We start from the raw sequence: 20,985 nt of genomic DNA, 5'->3' as shown, positions 1-20,985 counted from the left end.
GTACAATTCAAGAAGCAGGCTACAGATCAAAGAACGGAGAAATTTTTCAAACTCCACCGGTGTCAACAAAAAAAATAATCGTGGACAAGGCCATTAAAGATGAGAAAGTAGTATATAGTGGGGTCAAAATTGATCCTAAACATATCGGTAGTAATATACTCCCAAACCATAGTGAACTACGGAAGCAAACCATTTTTCCAGAGTCGACTTTACTACACTACATTTAATAAAATTTTAACTTAAAAAACTGATGGAAACATGACACTTGCTCAGTCAATTGCCAACGGTAAACCGAAAAAAAAATTAAATAATAAGAAAAAATAAATTTCAAGTCATGAAATCTGGCAAAGTGACTTAAATAACTCTTCACCATAGCCAGATCCAAACATGAATACACACATAACAATGAAACCAATAGCTCTTAAATAAGTGAAAAACAAGACCTACTTTACTGTAAAACGAGTAATCATGAACAAGTTTGGTGTTAAAAACAGTGTAATAGTGGGGATCTGAGATGAATAGTTAGATGGAAGCTTTGTCATGTTCACAGTATAAATAATCCAAACATGCAGCAGTATTTAAAAATTACTTTTATCGACCATACAAGGTGATACACGGTTTAATTATGAGCCCTCATAAAAGAGTGGCAACTTTTTGAGAAGAATGGGAGGGAGTGAGAGTCTTTAGAGGAGGAATGAATTTCGGGGGGTGTGGTGGATGGGGGGGGGGGTTCATTTAAAGAGGATAACACAATACTACCTCCCAAATACTTTGAGGAAGGATTAAAACCTTCAATCTCGACTTTGCTAAGGCCCAACTGTCATCTAATAACAATATCAAAAAACAACTATTAAAACATGACTTATTTTCCTAGACAAGGACATAATTTCACTCACCCTTTCAGACATATGACTGTCAATGTCAATTACAGCATCCGGTTCAATTGCCCTTAATTCCAATTTCACCTTCACTTCATCACTGTGCCTTCGAGGGTAATTGGGATGCTCTGCATAAAAAAAACAATATCGACCATAAATAAAATGCTGGCTAAACAAACAAACAACATTTAATGGAGAATATATTGGAACAACATTATGGTGACGGAATTCATTCTGTAAAATATTAAGTAAAATACATAAGACTCTCCTAGGGAGAGCTGGCAGTATTAAAAAATTGAACATTTCTTTTGAGAAAGCAAATGCTCACCATAGAGTAAAGGCCGTTTTACACAGTACACGGAATTGCACAATCTGACGTACGTGCGAAGGCGCAATCAAAAATTGCATCGTGTAAAGCGGTGAATTGCCGGAACAAATGCGACAATGCATGGATGCAAGACGGCAAAACAGCCCCTGCTCTAATTTTGTTAAAGCACCTGCGCAATTCCATGCCATTTTAGAAATGAATGCAGCTCTAACCTGCGCAATTCCGTGCCCCGTGTAAAACGGCCTTATGAATTGGCAAAACATGTACTCTCAAGACAACAACAGAGAAAATGAAGAGAAAGTATACTAATAAAAAGAAAAATAACACCTCTGAGATAAACCTAGCTGACATCCACAAAAATGAACAACTTCATGGTTGGAAATAAAGGACTAAAACTTAGTAAGGTTCACTATTATATTAATATGGGCACGACCCGGGTTTCGTAACATAGTTACATCTTCAGGTGACTGATCTTACATGCATCTTATATTTATTAATACAAAAACAAGCCTGAAGTTATGAGTTAAACTTCATGGTTGTCTGAATCTCATTGAATAGTTCACCAAAATATTTGAAACATAGACTGAACGCCGGATCCAGAATTTTTTTCTGGGGGGGGGGGGGGGGGGGGGTACAAGAGCCTGACAGGCAAACATTATCCTTATACTTGAGATTAGCAACAATATACAATAATAACTACGCAAAATATTCTCTTTATTTTAGTATTAAAGGTAATAAAATTAAATGATTGAGGCTCCGTAATATACTAAACAAAAACGAATGTTATGATAACCGTATTAAAAATCTTCTCTACTTTTAAAGCATTTAGGGGGGCAGATGCCCCTGTGTCTCCCCCCCCTCCCCCCCTACATCTGCCTATGCATAGGCTAAAGATGTTAAGAAATATCATCTACATAGTTTTAATGGACACTTAAAAACTACTATGTGAACTGAATTACCAAACTCAGCGAAGCATGTGAACATATCCTATTTCCTGAACTGTTGCACTTCAATTAACCAATTGGTGCCCAAACTAAGAGAAGAGAGATTGTAATCACATATTATTGGGTTTTAATGGAAGAGAGGTACATGGAGGAAGGACAGCCACAATGACTGCATTTTCAAAAAAATAATAATTGTGATTACGATGTTATTTCAAAGACCAATAGTTCATAACACTGTCCATGGTTCACAAGAAAAATTAAAAAGATGCCAATAAATGTGAATGGGGACCTAGAGTAATGAGCTCAATTATTAAAGAGCTAAGCCATTTGTAAAAAGTCTTACAAAATCTGTGATACCTGATAACCTAAGAATTTCCCTACAGGCAAGGTGGGTGCAATCCTGCTGATAGGTGACATGGTTAGAGAGGGACATTGTTCCAGGTAGAGCGGTGGATACATTAACACATTCTGGGAATTACTTCCCCTACCACAGGCATAAAATAGTTTTTTCATGGGGAGTTTAGGCTACAGTTTAAGTATTCACTATATGAAGTATATATGAAAGGTTATTGGGGCACATCCTGACACCAGGTGCATCAATGTGTATTAGGGTGGTGCGAAAAAACTCAAGTTCCAAATTTCGAGTCGTAATAGTGCGGAAAAGTTGCGATGCGTTAATACAAGAAGAACAAAAAAAGAATTATTAAAATCGGACGTCATCTTCCGATCCCGCAAAGCACCTGAAAAAATGACAAAAATGAAAAAAATGTTTTTTTTTCGTTGTAAAAAAATTAAATTAAATTAATATCATTTAACGCTGTAGCAAAAAATGATTACAAATAGCATAGGTTATTATTTATATATGCATATTTATGGCTTTTAACTGTTATTACCGATCACACAAGATCATTAAAAATGTATAAATTTTGCAATTTCGCCTATTTTTCAGAGTTTTGTAATAATTACTTGAGGATAATTTTTGAGAAGTTTTAATTAGCTCTTTAGATCAAAAATGACAATAAAACTGAACACTAGAATTGAAAGGCAAAATTACACTTTAAAAAGTCAGCATGTTAACCCTATTGAAACCGAAAGTGAAGATGTTGAGGTTTTAAATGACGCAACGCAAAGTTCAACAATCAAGGAGAAATTTGTTGACTAGGAAGATTACATGCCTAGTACATCCAAAAATATATAAATCATAATGGCAAATGAGGGTAAAATTCCAAAGTACAACTTTTCATTGTGATCAATACGATGATAAGGGTGTCTCACCGTACAGCTGCTGCTATAGCATCAAGTGCACTTGTAGACATTGGAGTTATAACTGAAGAATATACTTCTAAGTTCATTGGCCGATGTAGAATTAAAAGGGAAAAGAAAAATATTATAAGCGATTTACAGCAAATCCATCTTGATTTAGTTGAGCTACACGGTTATACTTTGACGGAAGGGTAGACAAACCATAGCCATAGAAATGATTAAATCGAAGGAGTACTGTCGGACAGTTATAGCGGAACACCATTCTCTGATAATAGAACCGGATTTTGTGTATTTGAGTTATGTTTCTGCAAGCTCCGGGTTTGCTAAATATATAGTGGTCTCCATACTATCTTATCTCTCTGATCAAGGAGTATCATTAGAGTCTTAGAGTTAGTTTGCTGTGATGGCACGAGCAACAACATTAGATGGAAAGGTTGCACTATTAGAAAGCTCGTAAAGCACCAATGACACCCGCTGCAGTGGGCAGTTGGGTTACTTCATTTCATTGAATTACTTTTGTCATATTTTTCAGTATTTAGATGGTGAAACAAGTGGCCAAAAATCATTTATTGGGCCAATTGGACTAATATGAATGGTTATGGAAAGCTTCCAAACTGCATTTCCAAACAATTGAATGTGAAATTCTACAAGGTGATAGATAAATTTTGAGCAAGGACCAAAGATACCTTATTGACATCAGTCAAGCAATCACAAGTGGCGACTTTCCAAATGACTTAGCAAACCGGGATACTGGACCATTTTCACATGCTAGATGGCCCGTGTGAACAGAGCAAAGGAAACCTCTCGATACATACCTGGATATTAAAAGAAAGTAGTTTTCCCTGTTATTGAACGGAACTCTAACTTTGGTCACGAAGAGAATGTATTAATGGCGATGGTTTTTGATTACAGAAGGCACATTAGAGAGCTAGGGCTAAAAAGAGTATTTAAAGCCAGACAGACTTAACCAAAAGGCAAACCTATCGTAAACTTCATTACTCCTACCACGAACTTCTAAATAACTGACCATATAGAATTGATTGACTGGAATGTAGTCAAACTATCTACTCCACCTCTTCCTATGAGAATAATTACTAATGAAAATATAGCTTCTTTCATTGAATCTGGCGATAAACAAGATTGGGACATTATAACTTCCCATATCAAATGCAAGTAATGGAGCCGTGTGTGAAATTGGTAACGGAGGCATTCCTTAAGCTTTGTGGCTATCGATCCAGTGATGGATTTATTAGGGCTAATTCAAATCAAGGTCCATTATGCCAGACCTTACCACTAAATCGTAGTACAAAGTAGTTTTCAAAAGTTAAAATTTAAAAGAAGGACAAAAAATTTAAATATCGTAGAAGCAGTAACCCTCATTGGTTGGATGAATGGAGGGTGTGGGTAGAACTCAAAGTGCAGCCACCTCTCCGCGGTGAGTTCTGGGTTGTTTAAATATTATTAAATCATATATAAACAAAGGAAGAGCTGCATAATCAAACATGTATTTTAGACTAAAATATTACCTTAAGTTATTATGACACAACTCTGAAAAACCGGCTAAATTGCAAAATTTATACATTTTCAATGATCTTGTGCGATCGGTAATAACAGTTAAAAGCCATAAATATGCATATATAAATAATAACCTATGCTATTTGTAATCATTTTTTGCTACAGCGTTAAAAGATATTAATTTAATTAATTTTTTTACAACGAAAAAAAAAACAATTTTTTTCATTTTTGTCATTTTTTCAGGTGCTTTGCGGGATCGGAAGATGACGTCCGATTTTAATAATTCTTTTTTTGTTCTTCTTGTACTAACGTATCGCAACTTTTCCGCACTATTACGACACGAAATTTGGAACTTGAGTTTTTTCGCACCACCCTAATGTGTATGCCATTGCAGATCTCAGCAGTGGCAGAGCAACTTCTTTGCCAATCATTCAACAGGTCATAGATCAGTGGCGTAGCCAGGAATTTTGTTCAAGGGGGGGGGGGCGAAAACCAAGAGGAAAAATTTTTGAAAAACAGGGTTCTTAGCAGGTGGTGTTAAAATAATTTTAGCACCTTTCATAACCAAAAAAAATCTTCATTTTCAAAGAAATCTTTTGTAAATTCATGATTTTTCAATATTTGGTTTTCTTTTGTGATGCAAAGTAAGTGTGATTTTATATTTCGGAGATGGTCCAGACCCCCTGGACTACCTCCCTCGCTACACCACTGCTGCAGATTCAAATTCTGCAGATTGTACGTCTAAATACCAAAGGCTTGGATGCATGTGAAGGCCCGAAAGATATACGAGGATAGGACTATGTAACTCATAAGGTCAACAGTTAATACTTTAAAAAATTATTAATACATAACATAACCCCAGAGATGACTCCAAGAAGAATACACACCTGGCCTTGGTCCTGGCATCCTGTCAGCAGGCGAGCATGGGTATATCTCCAGCTCCTCCATCCGTCCTCCAGGCTGGCCCGGCCCTTGAGGGCCACCGGGGGCTCCTCCCCTCTCCCCTGGCCCCATCTCGTGGCCTTCCTTCACAACCACTCCAGGCTCCTGCTTCTCGCCTGGATGGCGCGGTATCTCGCCGCCTTCCCCGCCCCCTTGGGACCCGGTGCTCGCGCTACCCTCTCCGACCGGCGCGCCGTCGCCACCTTCGCCGCCAGCCTTGCCACCCTCTCCCTGGGAACCCTCCGGACCGCTCTCGCCGCCACCGGCTGGGCCCGCGGCTCCGTTGGACGGCACGGGGACGTGCTGCTGGTTCTGCCCAGGGTCCGCCCCCTTGCCGTAGTCGCCGGCCGGGCCGGGGGCGCCCGGAGGGCCTCCCGGCGGAGGGAGGCCGGCCGCGCCGTGGCCCCGCTCCGCGTCCAGCGACCGCCTACGCATCCCCATGCCCATCCCGCCGTGGTGGTGTTGGCGGTGGTGATCCGTGAAGATGGCTCTACGCACCTGAAAAATAAAACTCCCATATATCACGTATAAGCACCACATGACGGGAGGAGGAAATGTATAATTTAAACGGCTGGTGTCCTTACACGCCCTGCCACACGCCATTTTAGGCGGCTTAATGGATATTATGCAGAAGTAGATACAGAGGGGAATCAATAGGGTAGTTTACTTCATCAAATAAAACGAAAGCCATTGATTGCGATTCGTTACCCACCATTAGTGTATTCATGATATAAAAATGATTTGGTTTTAGTAATCCCAGTTTAGACGAATGTTAATGGTCTATTTTAACCTCATTTGAAAAAGGCCAGATTGGCGCCCATGCGATGCCACTCCACGTGACGTCACAGGGACCTAGATGCTATAAGAGTAGTCGGGAGTTTCCTTCGTTTGATAGGGTATTAATAATCCTTAATTAAGTCAAGCGCTACCTGCTAGCAAGGTACTCTGCTACCTGCTAGCAACATGAATCGTAGTGGCGCTCATAGCCTCGCACCAAGGTGGCCTCACACGGCGGCAGGAACCAGAATGACGTCACACGGGCTTTCCCCAGCATTCATATTTAGCCGTCGCGTTTTTGCGCGCTTGAAAATTTTCTCTTTTCATTTCATTTATTAGCGAAAAATAGATATCGTCATTTAAAAATCTAAAAGCGTAATATACGCACTCCAGGAGTAACAGTCTTTTGATTTAGGCAATTAAAAAAATGGACACACCCCTATCCTATATTTCCGTGACCAGTGGTTTTATGGCCGGTGTACATCTTTCCGCGTGTAGTAAAAAAAACTATTGGCTTTTTCGGCCACATGAAAAGTAGTCTTTCAGAGACGGAAATGTGCGACCGTCGGTACCCATTCGATACCCCCACAGCAAAAACGCTCAGCAATCGCCCACCGAATCAAATCCGCTCATCTAGTACTACTAGGGCTACTAGATGAGCGAATTTAATAAGGTGGACGATTTTTGAGCGTTTGCGCAGTGGAGGTAACGCATTGCAATGCACCCCGGAGGCGCCTCCACGTTCGTCGTCCCCTGCAAATGTACCTTCGACGAACAATTCCCTGCCCAAGGCCTTGCTCTTCCCCCATCAATATGATGACGGCATAATGCAGTCCAAAAAATTATTTTTGAAAATTATTTTTGAAAATTATTTTATTTACATTCCAGGGCGTACCCAGGATAAACCAAGTCATTTGCGATTTTTGCTTCCCGGGGGGGGGGGGGGGGGGGGCGGGGGCAGCTGCCCCTCGCTGGGTACGCCCATGTTTACATTTCCTATTTCCCCAAATTCTCGTCCCTAAACTTATCTGGATGGCGCAACATGGCTCCTTACATCCCCCTACACACGACCGAAGCCTTGATCACCCTACATAACTGTATTTCCCAAACAAATTCTTATGAGAAAGAGGGTCCTTCCTCATCATACTACAGGTTCACGCGGGCAAGCGGATCAAAACAACTCTTTCAGAGAGTATTCGTGTGTAGCCAGGACACAATGATAGAGAACCTCGCTGATGTTCACCCTATCCAGGGTTAAGCTCACCTACTCGATGCATAAATGGGGTAGGTGGCAAGTATATCGCCACATTTCTTTTTCTGGCTTTTCATCCGGACCACCCGACTTCACATCCTAGCGGTGACGAGAATTTCGCAGGGCTACCGAACCCCGGTGGTACCGAACAGCCGAACCGTGGTGCGGAACGTTAAGACGTGGTCCCTTTGGAAACGAGCAGGCCAACGCCAGGTTTCCCCCCATCCCTCCCTCCTCGCCTAGCCGGAGTTTCTGGTTTATTTTGGCCACTAGTCCCAGCCTACTGGCTGTCTCCAGTATGTTTCAGTAAAGGTGGTTTCTGTAGTATGCTTTTCCTTATGTTATTTCAGCCATTCTGGTGGTGTATCTTAGACAGCGGCCACCTACCCTACCACGCCTATCTGGCACGTGAATTGGACTACAATGAAACAAATGCGATAAAGGGCACAGTAACTGGCGTCAGAGTTGGCCTTCTAATAAAGAGTAGCCAAAGAGACCACGGTCCAACGTCCATTACGACGGACGGTATGCTATACTTGAAACGCCCTCCATTCAGTCCCTTCACGCTGTCGCGGATATGTGATTCTTCCGAAACTGATTTAAATTCTAAAAAATGAAATCAACAATTATAGGGTAACAATTAGTTGCGTAGCCAGGGAATTCGTTCGGGGGGGAGGAGATCAGTGGGAAATTTTTGGAAAAAAAAATACTAAGTAAAAGGTATTAAACTGATTTTAACAATTTTCATAATCGAGCATAACTGCATTTGCCCGGGAAATCCTTTGGAAGTTCATGATTTTTCAATATTTTGTTTTCCTTCATGATGATGCAAAGTAATTGTTTGTATATTCTGGTATGGGGTCTGGAACTCCCCCCTTGCTGCGCTATTGGTAGGGATGACAAGTACGATACTTAAATTGAAATTTAGAAACCCCGGAGAAAATAAATTAATGCGAATGTATTCTCTCTTGCTGAAAGAACAACTCCACATAAACCTGATAAGATTAAATCAAGCCATTACTACCCAGATGTCACACACAAAATTGAACTACAAAATGATCAGGCAAAGAGACATGCTATCGCGAGAAAAACATTAGGTCAGAAGGTACCGAAGAAATGAAACTAGCAGGCGGTTTCTGAGGAAAGTAGGTACTCGTCTTGTTAATTACCAGGCAATATCTTTCTCCGCACATCATCTCCTGACACACATTATTATTATTTCATGATATACACATATACACAGTAACGTTAACCCTGGGAAACTCGACAACACTTGCCTACATATAACTGTGGCCCATCACATGGGGAAAGGTTATTACATAAATAAAAATGACAGACGCATGGCAGGGAGTGCTATGACTTCAGCCAGAAACCAACTAAACGCTGTAGTGGTAGGCCAAACCTGCAAGTCCAGTATAACCAGATCAGTTTCGCTCAAGTAAATATTCCTAATTAAGTGTATCTTCTTACCAAAACAGTCGACATAGATATCTAGATAATATTTGTGATACAAATCCTGGGCCGCACTGAAAAAACGCAGTCGCCAATAAACCTGATATATCTATTAGGTGATCTGGCACTTACACTTCCTTAATTTCTCCACTGACTAGCATCCGAAAGGCTAACGCAAACTATCTATGGATAAGGGCCACAGTGCATAACGACGAAATATCCCTCAGCCCAACGCTGCGTAGGGCGGGATTGACATTCAATGTAAGACACAAATTTGAAGTTCTCGCCGCATTCACAAAAATTACTACTATAAATGGAGCTATGTCCGGGATCTAAAACCAAAGTCATACAATACGCGTAGATACTTCCGTAAACAAGGCATGTATAAGAATGGTAAAATTATTATCCTAATTAAGCACTTTCGGAGGGATGCGCATATCATCGAGATGAATTAGAGAGAAATTATCATTTTACAATGCACCGAGACGCTCTTCGTGGGAGAGGTGCCAAAGAATCAACAGTTAACGACCCAAACATAAAGTGACGTTAAGAAGTGCTCGCACGAAATTTCCCATGTTAGGCTATGCGTAGCTAATACCTTCCGCTTAAGAGCTTAAGCTAAGCGCAGCAACAAACACCAAAGCTGAACTTATTCAAAAATAACCAAACGCAACTAAAACGGCATTCAAACGAGATGCAATTGAAATATTTATTCACCCGAAATCACCAAGAGAATATCAGTTTGAACATAAGCCACGGCAAATTCCTCGGAATTATTGGCCAAAATGAGGCATTATTCTAAAGGAGAGCGAGAATTCAAAGAAAGAAGAAGCTTATTAAAAACTTGTCGAAAAATTAACAAAACGTCGCATCATTTAGTCTTAACAGAAGAAAAAAAATTATAACATCATTTACATTAATTACACACCTTCTCCAAAAGAAATGCTAACAAATATACCAGGCCGTCCCTAAAAAAACACTTGAGATGCCATGAGTCCGCGATCAGAATCATTCAAATGCGTGCTCTGAATTGAGTTCTTACTAAAAAAATTGATAAAACGGAAAAGTAAAGGCCAAAAGTAGTGTTGGCAGTCTGAAATGTTTTCGAAAACAAGGTTCGACAAGTCCTTCAAATAACGGATCGATGAAATTGGAAAGGGAGACAGGAAGTCAGCAAGCTTCAACTAATGTATTTCTTAAAGGCAAATACATAAATGTAAATATCATAGCCATAACTCAAATATGAATAGGCCGCCCTAACGTCAAGCCTAATCAAAAAGCGATCTACTCGACATAAATAAACAAGAAATGGATATGTCCATCTACAGTAACGAAGTTCTTACACGAACATGAACTACCTAAGAACGTAATGTGCAAAAATATTTTTAGGTTGTAACACTCACTACAGAGGAAAATGACAGTGACCAGGATAGCATGAAGCAATGCCAAAATGTTAAATAATCGAAGGACACAGCAACAAAATCGGTTAAGTGATCACAAAAGAAAATGATGGCTTACCTGATCAACACATCGTCGTTTATATCCAGATAATCGTAGCTTGGTGAAGGAACGGCGAGAAATCGGCAGAGAAGTGACACCGTCGGAGCCTCCAGCATTCTTGTCAGAAACTTCACAAAGGCCTTTAATTTTCAGCTGATCAGCTGTCTTCAACAGGGACTGCAGCTCCGCTTGAGACACATCAATTTCACCTTTATACACAAACTCTATGATGAATTTAAGATCACTATAGCAGACATCTTGAGGCATGATGATAACAGGATGTTTACAGGGATTTTCCAAGAGCAGTTTTTGAAAAAATGGGGAGCAAGCTGACAGAACCACCTGAAAAAGTTGGGAAATGTTCGGTTGAAAGACGTAGATCAAGAACCTTTCGTGTCTAACTCAACTACAAATTCATTAACGTGACACATAAATTAATAACAATTCATACTGCACAATCCTTTGCACTAATTAACGCGCGTTTACCTTATGAGCTTTTAATGATGCCTCGTTGCACGCCAAAGTCACGTCAACGAATGCTTCATCTTGGAGTAGTTGATGGAACACCGAAGTCATATTAGACTGGTAGTTATTCCACCGCAAACAGTAGTGTTGGCTTGCCATGTTTGTGCCCGGACGAGTACTGTGTTAAGAGAAAAGCTTAAGTAAGAACCTTGCAACGGCTGCAGCGATCGGGTTAAGGTAAACAATAGCGGACGGAATCAGCACGCACCCGCGGATTTCGTCGGAGAAAAACATCAAGCAAATCCTTTAGGAGTCTTAAACAATCTACCGTATCCTATATCACATACATAGGAGCACTGAGGGGCAAAAACAAGTACATAAGTTTACAGCGAGCAGTACAGAACGCAACTGATGCCATTGGATGTTTATAAATCGGAAAACGCGAAATGAATGCGCGCACTTGATCCGCCGGAAAAATAAACTTAACCCAAAGAACAACTTCGACAACAACTACAAGGATGACAACCGCACATTATCATTGAAACCTTTTCCAAAGCCATTAACTTCCACCGATTTTTAATTAAAATACAACATGGTTACTGACAAGTCATAGAGAAATGACTTTAACAAACGTGAAGGCACTCACAATCGCATTTTTACACAATCGTCGACTGAATATAAACTGTCGGGAGCAAATGCTCACCTCAAAGGTCGCTTTATCGTGGGCACATTTGCAGGGAAGCACTTCATCCTAGCAATATAGTATACGTCCCAGGCCGTCCACAGCACTAATCTGATAAGTTTCCTTCTTCCTGTGATAGGTTTTCACCATATAAAACGATATATCGCCATATCCCAAGGTTGTTGCAGAAACTCCCTTCTCACGTAATCCAAGCCGAGGCTACGGATAGTCCGAGTAGTGAACAGCACTCCAGTAAAGTCAGAATTGACGATTTGAGCCTATTTTGTTAGACCTACTTCTTCTTCCTATCAGCTCTCTCTTTCAGCGTTCTCCTTTGCACCTTTTCTCATTCCACTGAGCTAAATGGTGGTACTACCCTGAGCGGACCGACCAATCACGAACGGGAACGGAGCTTCTGAAGCTGTGGCGCTGGGTGAATTTTCCGTTTTTCAGCGTCATGTAATTCCACCTTTTAAATCGTTACGTATCGACGCCATTCCAAGGGTCGGCCATTGTGTGAAAGAAACCAACGTTAGAGTAGTGTGAAGTGATTGAGCGGGAATCGGAATTTTCAAGAAATATAAAGGTTGTTCGAAGAATATTATTGCCGCAGTTGGTAAGCATAAGCTTGTTTTTGATCTCCTTCGTTAATATAATATGTTAGTTATTGTGATTTGGAAGAAATACTAAGTTAAATATGGATGAGTGAAAAGGTTGTGCGAATAGCTTTTAAGTTCCATGATGCTCCGACAAATGTCTTTTTAAGTTATTGCATTGCTTGCGCCAGTGTTCGCCTCTGTTTTATATTATTGATTGTTGTTGTTTTTAATTCTGTGGTGCTATATTTGTCAATAGTTAATCGTTATCCAATGGTACTGTGAGGGCTAAATCTAAATGACGCCCATACACCGGTTGTGTGGCTAATTATTCTTAACATGGCGGTTGCCACCATGCCAAATGTACTTTTTGATACCCGACTCACCCAATCGAATTAATGTTTTTAATGTGATTGCGTCTTAAGTTAGTGAAAGTGAGGTGTTTTGTGGTATTTTAACACTTTTTTAACAGTGTATGTGCGAAACAGTGCTATCGGTTTGTATTATTTTCTCCTTTTCATTCATGACCTTCATGAAATGGATCCATTTTAAGAGCATCTTGGTGCGATTGGTACATTGTGGGTTACAAAGCATATGTTCATTTGTTTGCAGGTTTATGACATTATGGGATCAGAACAACAATTTTGTTTGCGATGGAACAATCATCAAAGTACCTTGATCTCTGTTTTTGACACGCTTCTCGAAAGTGAGACATTAGTAGACGTAACGTTGGCAGCTGAAGGACAGTATTTAAAAGCTCACAAAGTAGTTTTATCAGCATGCAGTCAGTATTTTCAGGTATGAAATTATGAAATACTTTTCCCTTCTGTTCAAAAGTGAAAGCTTGTGGAGGATTTGGGCTTAGGTTTTAGATTCCATTGATTTGTATCTCTCATTATAAATATATTTATTTAATTTGTATTAAAATGTATTTCGGAGTGATATTATCTCACCAAATGTGTTGTTGCCCTTATCAATATCCTCCTTGTGTCATATTTGTTATTGAAAATTTCAACATATGTAAATGTTTGAGCAAGACCGTAGTCAAGACACATTTTATGCATTATTTTTCAGGAATTATTGTGCCATCACTTAGAAAAACATCCCATAATTATACTAAAAGATGTTACTTTTCAAGAATTAAAAGCATTAATAGACTATATGTATCGTGGGGAAGTGAATGTGTCTCAGGAACAACTTTCTGCTTTAATTAAAACTGCCGAGTCCCTTAAAATAAAAGGCCTTGCTGATGGAGGTGACAGAAGGCCAGACAGGAAATCAGTGCCTCAGCTATCCCCCCCTCTTCCTCCGGTACTTGGCCCAGCGCTCTCTGGGAATCTATCACTTGATAACAGGTCCATGGGCGCTGGTGAATATGCCACAAATAGTCCCCTTCAACATGGCCCCAGAGAAGGAAGCATTTCCCCCGTGTCCAGAAAAAGGAAAAGAATTCGGCGTAGGTCTGGAGAAGGTGTGGCTGGCGGAGGGGCACACGAGGGAGAGGTTGGTGGTGGGTCAGAGCAGGCCTCTTCCTCTGCCTCAACTCTCTCGGTGCCAAATATCCCCGCCACCATCACCCCCGTAAACTCAGGTTCAAGGACGACACCAGGTGATGGAGATGGTGGAGATGACGAAGGAGTTGCCGGAAGCAAGTTGGATGGAGGACAAGAAGATGGAGTGCAGGGACCTGCATCGTCTAAGCAAACTAAATCCGAGCCTGGGACATCGTTGCAATCACACTCACGAACTCCTTTATTGGAACCAAAGTCAGAATACAGGGAAGAGGATGATGATGATGGTGAAGCAGATGAAGACAGCATGGACAACGTAGTTGCACTTGACGAGGATGTGATGGACATGGAAGGCAGCAGAGATGATGGGCTAGACCAGAAGGCAGGACCCTCTCACGGAGCCGAGGTGTCCGGGCAAGGATCTGGTAAGTATGGGTTCACAAAACCCTTGGGTAATTTTTAAGGTTTCATATTTTGACTTCCTTGACTGAGGCACGGCAGATAAGAGGTACTTAATATTTGGGCAGGGTTCCTATTATTTGTCTGTACCCCCTGGAAAGAGACCTACCTGAATCTTTTGGCAATGTTTTGTATAGGGTTTGAAAATCTTCTCACGTCTGAAGGTAGGTTTCTCTTTCCAGGGCACTTGGGGGAGCTGTATTCATTCATTCAGCGACACGATCTGTCAGCCCCATTTGAAGTGCCACCGTTAGTCTCAATACCACCTTCACATCCATACCCCCCTCCGCCTCCTCGTCAGCTCCAGCAGCATCATCACCACCGTCAGCTCTCGGATGACTGTAACCTTGGGTTTGCCCCGCCCTCCCATATCCACCATTCCTATAGTACCACTTTCCCCGAGATACCCAACGTGCAACTCCCACGGGATGCTGTGTCAGATGGAGCATTTGAGGGCCTGCTGGCCTCTCTCTCTGAGGATGTGATGTTCCGCAAGTACTCTGTTCAGGTCGTCCGGGGTGCACTTGAAGCGGTGCTGAAGCAGGGTACTAGTGTCACTAGGGCATCTGCAGATTTTGGGATCAAAAGGTCTACTTTGCAATTTTACTTGAAGAAGATGAACATTGCCCTTCGCAAGTGACGTCAATGATGATTTTTCTTTTCATTTGAACTGATGTTGTTAGAAATCAAGTTTTGGATTATTTATTTAATCGTGCTGGTTGTACACTTGATACTGAATAAATAGCGAGCAGCGTGACGGACAATTTTGCAAGAGGGATTTTTTTGTGCATTGTTATTGAAGTTCAGCCTTTATATACAGTTCCAAAGGTCAGCAGTTTTTATTCTCACTGTAATATCATCCCACCCCTCACTGCCGTGTCTCATCTGTGTGGTTATTTATGTTAATATTTATGTTTCTGCCAGTGAATGTTTTCCCCTTGAATATCATTTAAATAAATGGTTACTTCAGTAAAAATATTTAATTCACTTTACTGCCTTTGAGTCTGGGGTTTGTGTAAAAAATGGAAATTTTTCTGCCCCCAATTGCAGGCTTTGCACCATGGCATATGATGCCTGACCGGTCAGGGGATGATATCTTCATTCCATCTCAGGAATCTGCTGCTCAGCGTGAGAGCCAAGGTAAGAATTTTCCTTGCCAGTTTTTTTAAACCTCTCTTATTGTACTACTTTTGAGAAGCAAAGGACACATTGTATTTTCGATTCCTTCAGTTAGGCACAATTCTTGTCCATTTTCCACTCAACCCTTTAATATATCTGTCCAATATATTTTTTGAGTTAATGAAAAGATAATTTTTTATGAAGGCTCTACTGAAATTATTGCTATGAATAAAGGCGTTTTTCATTGATGTATATAGAGCAATCAATCAATGATAATGATATCAATCTTTATGATATGCATTAATGTAACTGTTTACTTCTAATATTCATTACTTGTAATCATTAATTCTAAATATATTTGTAACCAAAGTTTTGGTAATATTAAATTCCTGTTCACTGAGAGAAAAATGCTGTACCCTAAATAATGTTTCTTTTAAAATTCATTTTTTTGAGGCTGAGTAAAAAGTAATGGAAATAACATTCTCCATTTTCTATGTCAATTTCAATGCTGGTGCCTGTCACCTTTCACCTGAAGCCCTCATCCTACCTATAGTCCCCACCTCTATGCATCACCTCTTCAAGTTGGCCTCACCACTGCTTCCCTTTCTCTTGCTGTGATCCTTGAGTCGTAACAAATTTCTCCTCTCTCTTCACCACATGAACATGCCTATGGAAAATGGAGCAAGTCGTTGGAGCTGTCTTATATTTTAATGAAACTTTCTTTTATCTTGTGATCTGAAATGACTGCATAATAACCTACCATCTTTCTCTCACTGAGAAAATATGATCAAAAGATCATTTAACTTCCTTTTTCTCTCATTTGGTTTATGTCTTTGTAAATGTGTGCTTGCGAAAGAATGCTATACATGTGTCCTATGGTTCAGCACAGCACTGCAGGGTACGTGATTCTTTTTTTCTTGTATGTGAATGAAATCGGGTGTGTATATTGCGTTTTCCAAATCTCCCTGCCAATGTGGATACATCTATTTTGGAGCTGCATTTTTGTCTGTTTCCTCTTTTTCTGTTTGTCATCTGTGTCATGTTGGAAATTTTAGTCATTTATAATCATATTGTCACCAAAGGGGGTTACGGTATCTCAACTAGCTCAATGTATTTCTTCTCTTTTTCATTTTTCTTGTCATTAACTCTCCCCATTTTTTCCCTCTCATCTCTTGGTAACTCCCACTTTTTTCACAATTTTTTTTTCTCCCTTTCATTCTTTGAGGCACAATGCAATTTTTTAAATCTATTTACTAGTGCCGATTTTGTTTTTTACTTAAATGTTTATAATTCCATCAATGGTCAGCTCTCAAAAAAATAAAAGAAAAGCGTCGCCCGCCATGGTTTATATATTTTTTTCGTGTCCATGTCGAACTCGTCTCCCTCCCTCTCTCTCTCTCACGTCCGGAATTTGACGCTGACGTTCCCGTTCGCCGTCGACGCCCTGTCACAGAACGCCTCCTCTCCTTCAAGATCATCGTTTCACGTCTTCATGGATTATAATTGTCGAGTTGCCCTCCCACTACCCAGTAGGGCCTCCCTCATCATCAACATCATTCCCTCCCACTCATTTACAATGCGTCGTCGTCCCTCCATTATTTCATCGTTGCCCTCCTCCAGGTCATACGTCATCCGAACTCACGTAATCACCAGTCGCATCACCGATCACAATCCCCGTTTTATATACTGCTCGGTATTCTGTTATTTTTCTTTTTTCCATTTTTTATTATCGCCCCAATGTTGGTGCGCTAATATTTTTAGCGTCCCGGTCGAGTTTACGCGGAATAGGCTGGTTATTACATTTGTTCTTGTTAGTCATGAGCGCATCTTCTCTCTTGCTAAAATTCTTTCGTCCCATATGAAAAGGAAAATTTTGTCATCCCCATTTTATTTCCCCCTGCCATAGTACCTAATCGTCAGGTCTCACCGTCATAAGTGTTTGATACCTGCGCTAGTGATAGCGGCACAATTTGTTTTTGCCTGCATTTGCTCCCCGTGCCTGGTCATGTATCTCTTGTCCCCTCTAGCACTATACGAACGTCGTCTCGCTCTCTCTCTCTCGCACTCTCTTGCCTCTGCTACTAGAGGACCGCGAATCGATAAAGCCGGCTCGTGTAATGGGAGGTGGTGGCTGGAGGAGGAAGAAGCTAATAGCCATCCACTAGCGTCTTGTTTTTCCGAACTCAAGGCGGGGTTCGAAGCTGTCAACAAACGACCACTTGTTTTCTCTTTCCCCTCAATCTTAATCTCACCCTCCCCGCCCAGTCGCATCACGTCTAGGAAAACCTTCGCAGCCTCTCTTCGTAAGAGTCTAGCTTCGTTCCCGTTTGAACTCCCACCGTAATTCGCGAAGCGGGGGAGATTTTTTGGCCCTTGCCATCTTTCGTTTTCTCCCGTAGTGGCATACGGCCTCCATCGTTCGCCTCTCCTCCAATTTATTTTAAATGTAATCGATTTTCCGCAGGAGGAATTATTTTCGGGCGTCTCGCCGCCTTTGCGAGCTTTTTATCGCTTGGAGGAATCGCGAACATGACCCGCTCGTGTTATATTCCGTCCTTTTCCCGTATTTAGGCGAGAGAATTTCGGTTCGGAATATTTTCTGGCCACTCTGGCTTTATCCCTGCTTCCTCTGCATATCCCGCTTAAATTCGTCGTTAGGCTGCTTATAAGGTGTTCCGGTTCGTGCTTCGGCTTCTCATCGAGGATTTCGATTTTTAATGGCTCCTGTTCTCTTTATAACCACATCCTTTACCTACATTCCTCTTTCCTCGGTTTCTATACACTGCCTTATTCTTATGCCCCTGCCTTTCCTTGCCCCCAAGTTTCCCAGTTCCGCGAGCCTAACCTTCCTTTCCCTCGCCCCGATTTTTCGCCTCTTTCGCGCTTCGCACAACCCACGTCTTTCCTCTTATCGCCGGGTAGGATGTTACCAGGAAGTCAGGGACCCCTTTAGAGAAAATGTTGGCCACGTAAACGCAGGCCGAACTCATTCCTCGGGGTGAAGATTGTCTTCTAGGAAAGGTGATTGTTCCTCGTTCCTTTCTCCCTGACTCATGTCGTTTACTCTCCAATTAAAGCTCGTATCTTTTCAGTTCCTAGGTTTCATCCCTGTGGAGTGCTGAGTTGAGAAAAAGCACTTTGTCCCCATTTCTTTTCCCCTTTATACTCTTTCATTCCTAGTCGTTATCCAAGTATGAGTTTAAATCATAAAGCGATTATGCAGCGCTTCTAATATTGTTTTACGGCTTGTTTCGGTGATTTCCGTTTTCATAGTCTTATGTCGTTTCTCTCTTTCTCTCACTCTCTCTCTACGAGGCTTCACATGAAAGCTATATGCCGTGTTACGGGTTCCGTCATTCCCGCTGCGTTATTTTTGGAGTTCGTTACCCTCTCTTCCCTTTCCCAGCGGAGTGCTCAAGCTTGGACGTTGTTAGGCGGTTATGATACGAATTTTTGGGTCCTTGCGGGCGTTTTACAGTACTATTATTATTTCCACGCATTAGCTATTAGTTTTTTCCCGGTTGGAATCAATCTAAAAAGTTATTCTTCCATCAAAATGGCCTCTTGAGCAATTCTAACATCCTTTGTTTTTATCCTCATTCGTTACCTTGAGGTACCTTGCAGGCTTATTTGTATGCACTTTTCTCTGACCGCGGAAGGTGCTTTTTTCTTTGTTGACGCTCTTCCTTTTGGCTAATAGTTCGTTTTTTCGAGATTGTGTGTACGCACGGGTGCATTTCTGCTTGCTCATTCCCTGTCCGCGAAATAATCGATCTCGCAGTTTGTTGTCCCGCGTAGCCGTTAAGGCCTTTTTTTGATGAGTCTATCGCGGACTCATGTGTTGGGGGATTCCTCGTTTTCTCCTTTTTTTATCTGACTCCGAAGTGGTGGGGGGATACGGCAGGCCCCATCGGCAGACATGGTGGTTTGGCGGGCTTGACGGGGGGTGTGAGGGGGTCCGCCTGCCTGGGAAACATGAAGTGGGGGGAGGGTTAGAATTGGGGTGGTGGCCCGCCCCGGCCGCGGCTGTACCCCTCGCCACCCCTCTCTGTCCCTCCACTATACGCCCCCGCCAGCCGGCTCGGCGGCGGGCGGGCTGTTCCCGACCCGCCTGTGTGTGCTACACTAGCTTGGGGCTGGGTAGGGAGAGAGAGGGAATCGATAAAAGCTGTGGAGAATCAATAACCGCTGGAGAAGGGAGGCTGGCTGGCCTATCTCCCCTCCGTACCTCTCCCCCTTGGCTCTCCTCCTCTTCCAAAAACCCCCTTGTGTGCTGCTAGCTGCCCTCTCTCTCTTCCGTTTCTGCATCCCTCCTCCTCCACTTTAATCTGTCCACCATCATCGTTCTTTCCCTCTCCCCGGCCGCTGCAATCTCTTCTCCCCCTTGCTTCTCTCTTCGCCGCCCCGCTACGCCGTTCTGCCCTATCCCATCCCCACCCAAGGTCTCTCTAGACGTCGCTGCGGCGGCCATGTTTGCATCTATGTCCTCCTCTCGTCTGGGTCTCCTCCCTGTCTCCTTATCTCACACTCCCGTTCCTTGGCACAGTCTGTGGAAGCTAGGAAAACACAGGATGATGAGGAGAAGGCGTCCTCGCACGTTCCCCTTTCTCGTCTTTGTGTAAGAATAGCGAAAAATTCTGCTCGTGCGCATGAAATGCAAACATCACTAGGTGATGCACGGGTGTCAGTGGGGTGGTATCAAAGGTTCTGAGTGCGCTGGCCGGTCGGTATTTTATGTCCGCGAAATTTTTCCGCCTGCCTACCCCTCTTCGTGCGTCGGTGGCTTCCGTAATTCCCTTCTGCAGACCCACCACCTCGCTCTCCTGCGTGTGTTCCCTGAATCTGACGCGACGCGTTTTATTGCCCGTTACGTTGTCAAGGAGCTGGCGGCTGGATAGCTTGTTTTTCGGTCTTCTGACGGGCCATTTCCGAGCCCGTCACTCATTTATTACCACTCTTGCCCGATGCGTTCTCTATCGCTCTCGCGGGTTTGCAAATCTTAGAAGAGCAATTTCCTAGTCGGGCACGGTAGGCTTTTCGAACGTTTTCGAAGACAATAGATTTATCTCAATATATTTCTTGCAATTCGAGAAAGAATATTATTAGCCGGCTTTTTCTGTGCTTTAGAGACGTTTTTCGGCACAATCAAATTCATTGCTTAAATGTTGTTAGTTACAGATTAGCTTGAGGTGAAATATTAGGTCACTCCCCGACCGATCTGAAATGAATTATGGGAAAGTATTTTCTTCAGGCATTAGACCGTTTAAATTTAATATTTTGTAGTTTTAGGTGTTTTTATTAT

At 42.0% G+C, this 20,985-nt stretch overlaps 2 protein-coding genes across 8 annotated transcripts in view; one reads left to right on the top strand and one right to left on the bottom strand.

The window, feature by feature from the left end:
- LOC124164418 (broad-complex core protein isoforms 1/2/3/4/5) overlaps window positions 1–12,367 on the bottom strand; it is a 33,205-nt gene extending 20,838 nt beyond the window's left edge. Inside the window, exons 1-5 of the mRNA XM_046541743.1 lie at window positions 12,020–12,367; window positions 11,338–11,494; window positions 10,870–11,193; window positions 5,816–6,368; window positions 897–1,006 (exon numbers count right to left, since the gene is read on the bottom strand). Of these exons, the coding sequence (XP_046397699.1) occupies window positions 897–1,006; window positions 5,816–6,368; window positions 10,870–11,193; window positions 11,338–11,494; window positions 12,020–12,066 (1,191 nt within the window). The 5' untranslated portion in view covers window positions 12,067–12,367. The remainder of the gene's footprint in view (window positions 1–896; window positions 1,007–5,815; window positions 6,369–10,869; window positions 11,194–11,337; window positions 11,495–12,019) is intronic.
- A 118-nt stretch (window positions 12,368–12,485) lies between these two features.
- Window positions 12,486–20,985, top strand: part of LOC124163418 (longitudinals lacking protein, isoforms A/B/D/L) — a 42,751-nt gene continuing 34,251 nt past the window's right edge. For all 7 annotated transcript variants that reach the window (XM_046540326.1, XM_046540323.1, XM_046540322.1 and 4 more), the window contains exons 1-4: window positions 12,486–12,614; window positions 13,207–13,392; window positions 13,669–14,530; window positions 15,615–15,704. In XM_046540326.1, coding sequence (XP_046396282.1) covers window positions 13,219–13,392; window positions 13,669–14,530; window positions 15,615–15,704 — 1,126 coding nt within the window. In that variant the 5' untranslated portion in view covers window positions 12,486–12,614; window positions 13,207–13,218. The remainder of the gene's footprint in view (window positions 12,615–13,206; window positions 13,393–13,668; window positions 14,531–15,614; window positions 15,705–20,985) is intronic.

Source organism: Ischnura elegans, chromosome 8 (genome assembly GCF_921293095.1).
Source record: "Ischnura elegans chromosome 8, ioIscEleg1.1, whole genome shotgun sequence".
Taxonomy (NCBI): domain Eukaryota; kingdom Metazoa; phylum Arthropoda; class Insecta; order Odonata; family Coenagrionidae; genus Ischnura; species Ischnura elegans.
This window is presented reverse-complemented; position numbering and strand designations above follow the sequence as displayed.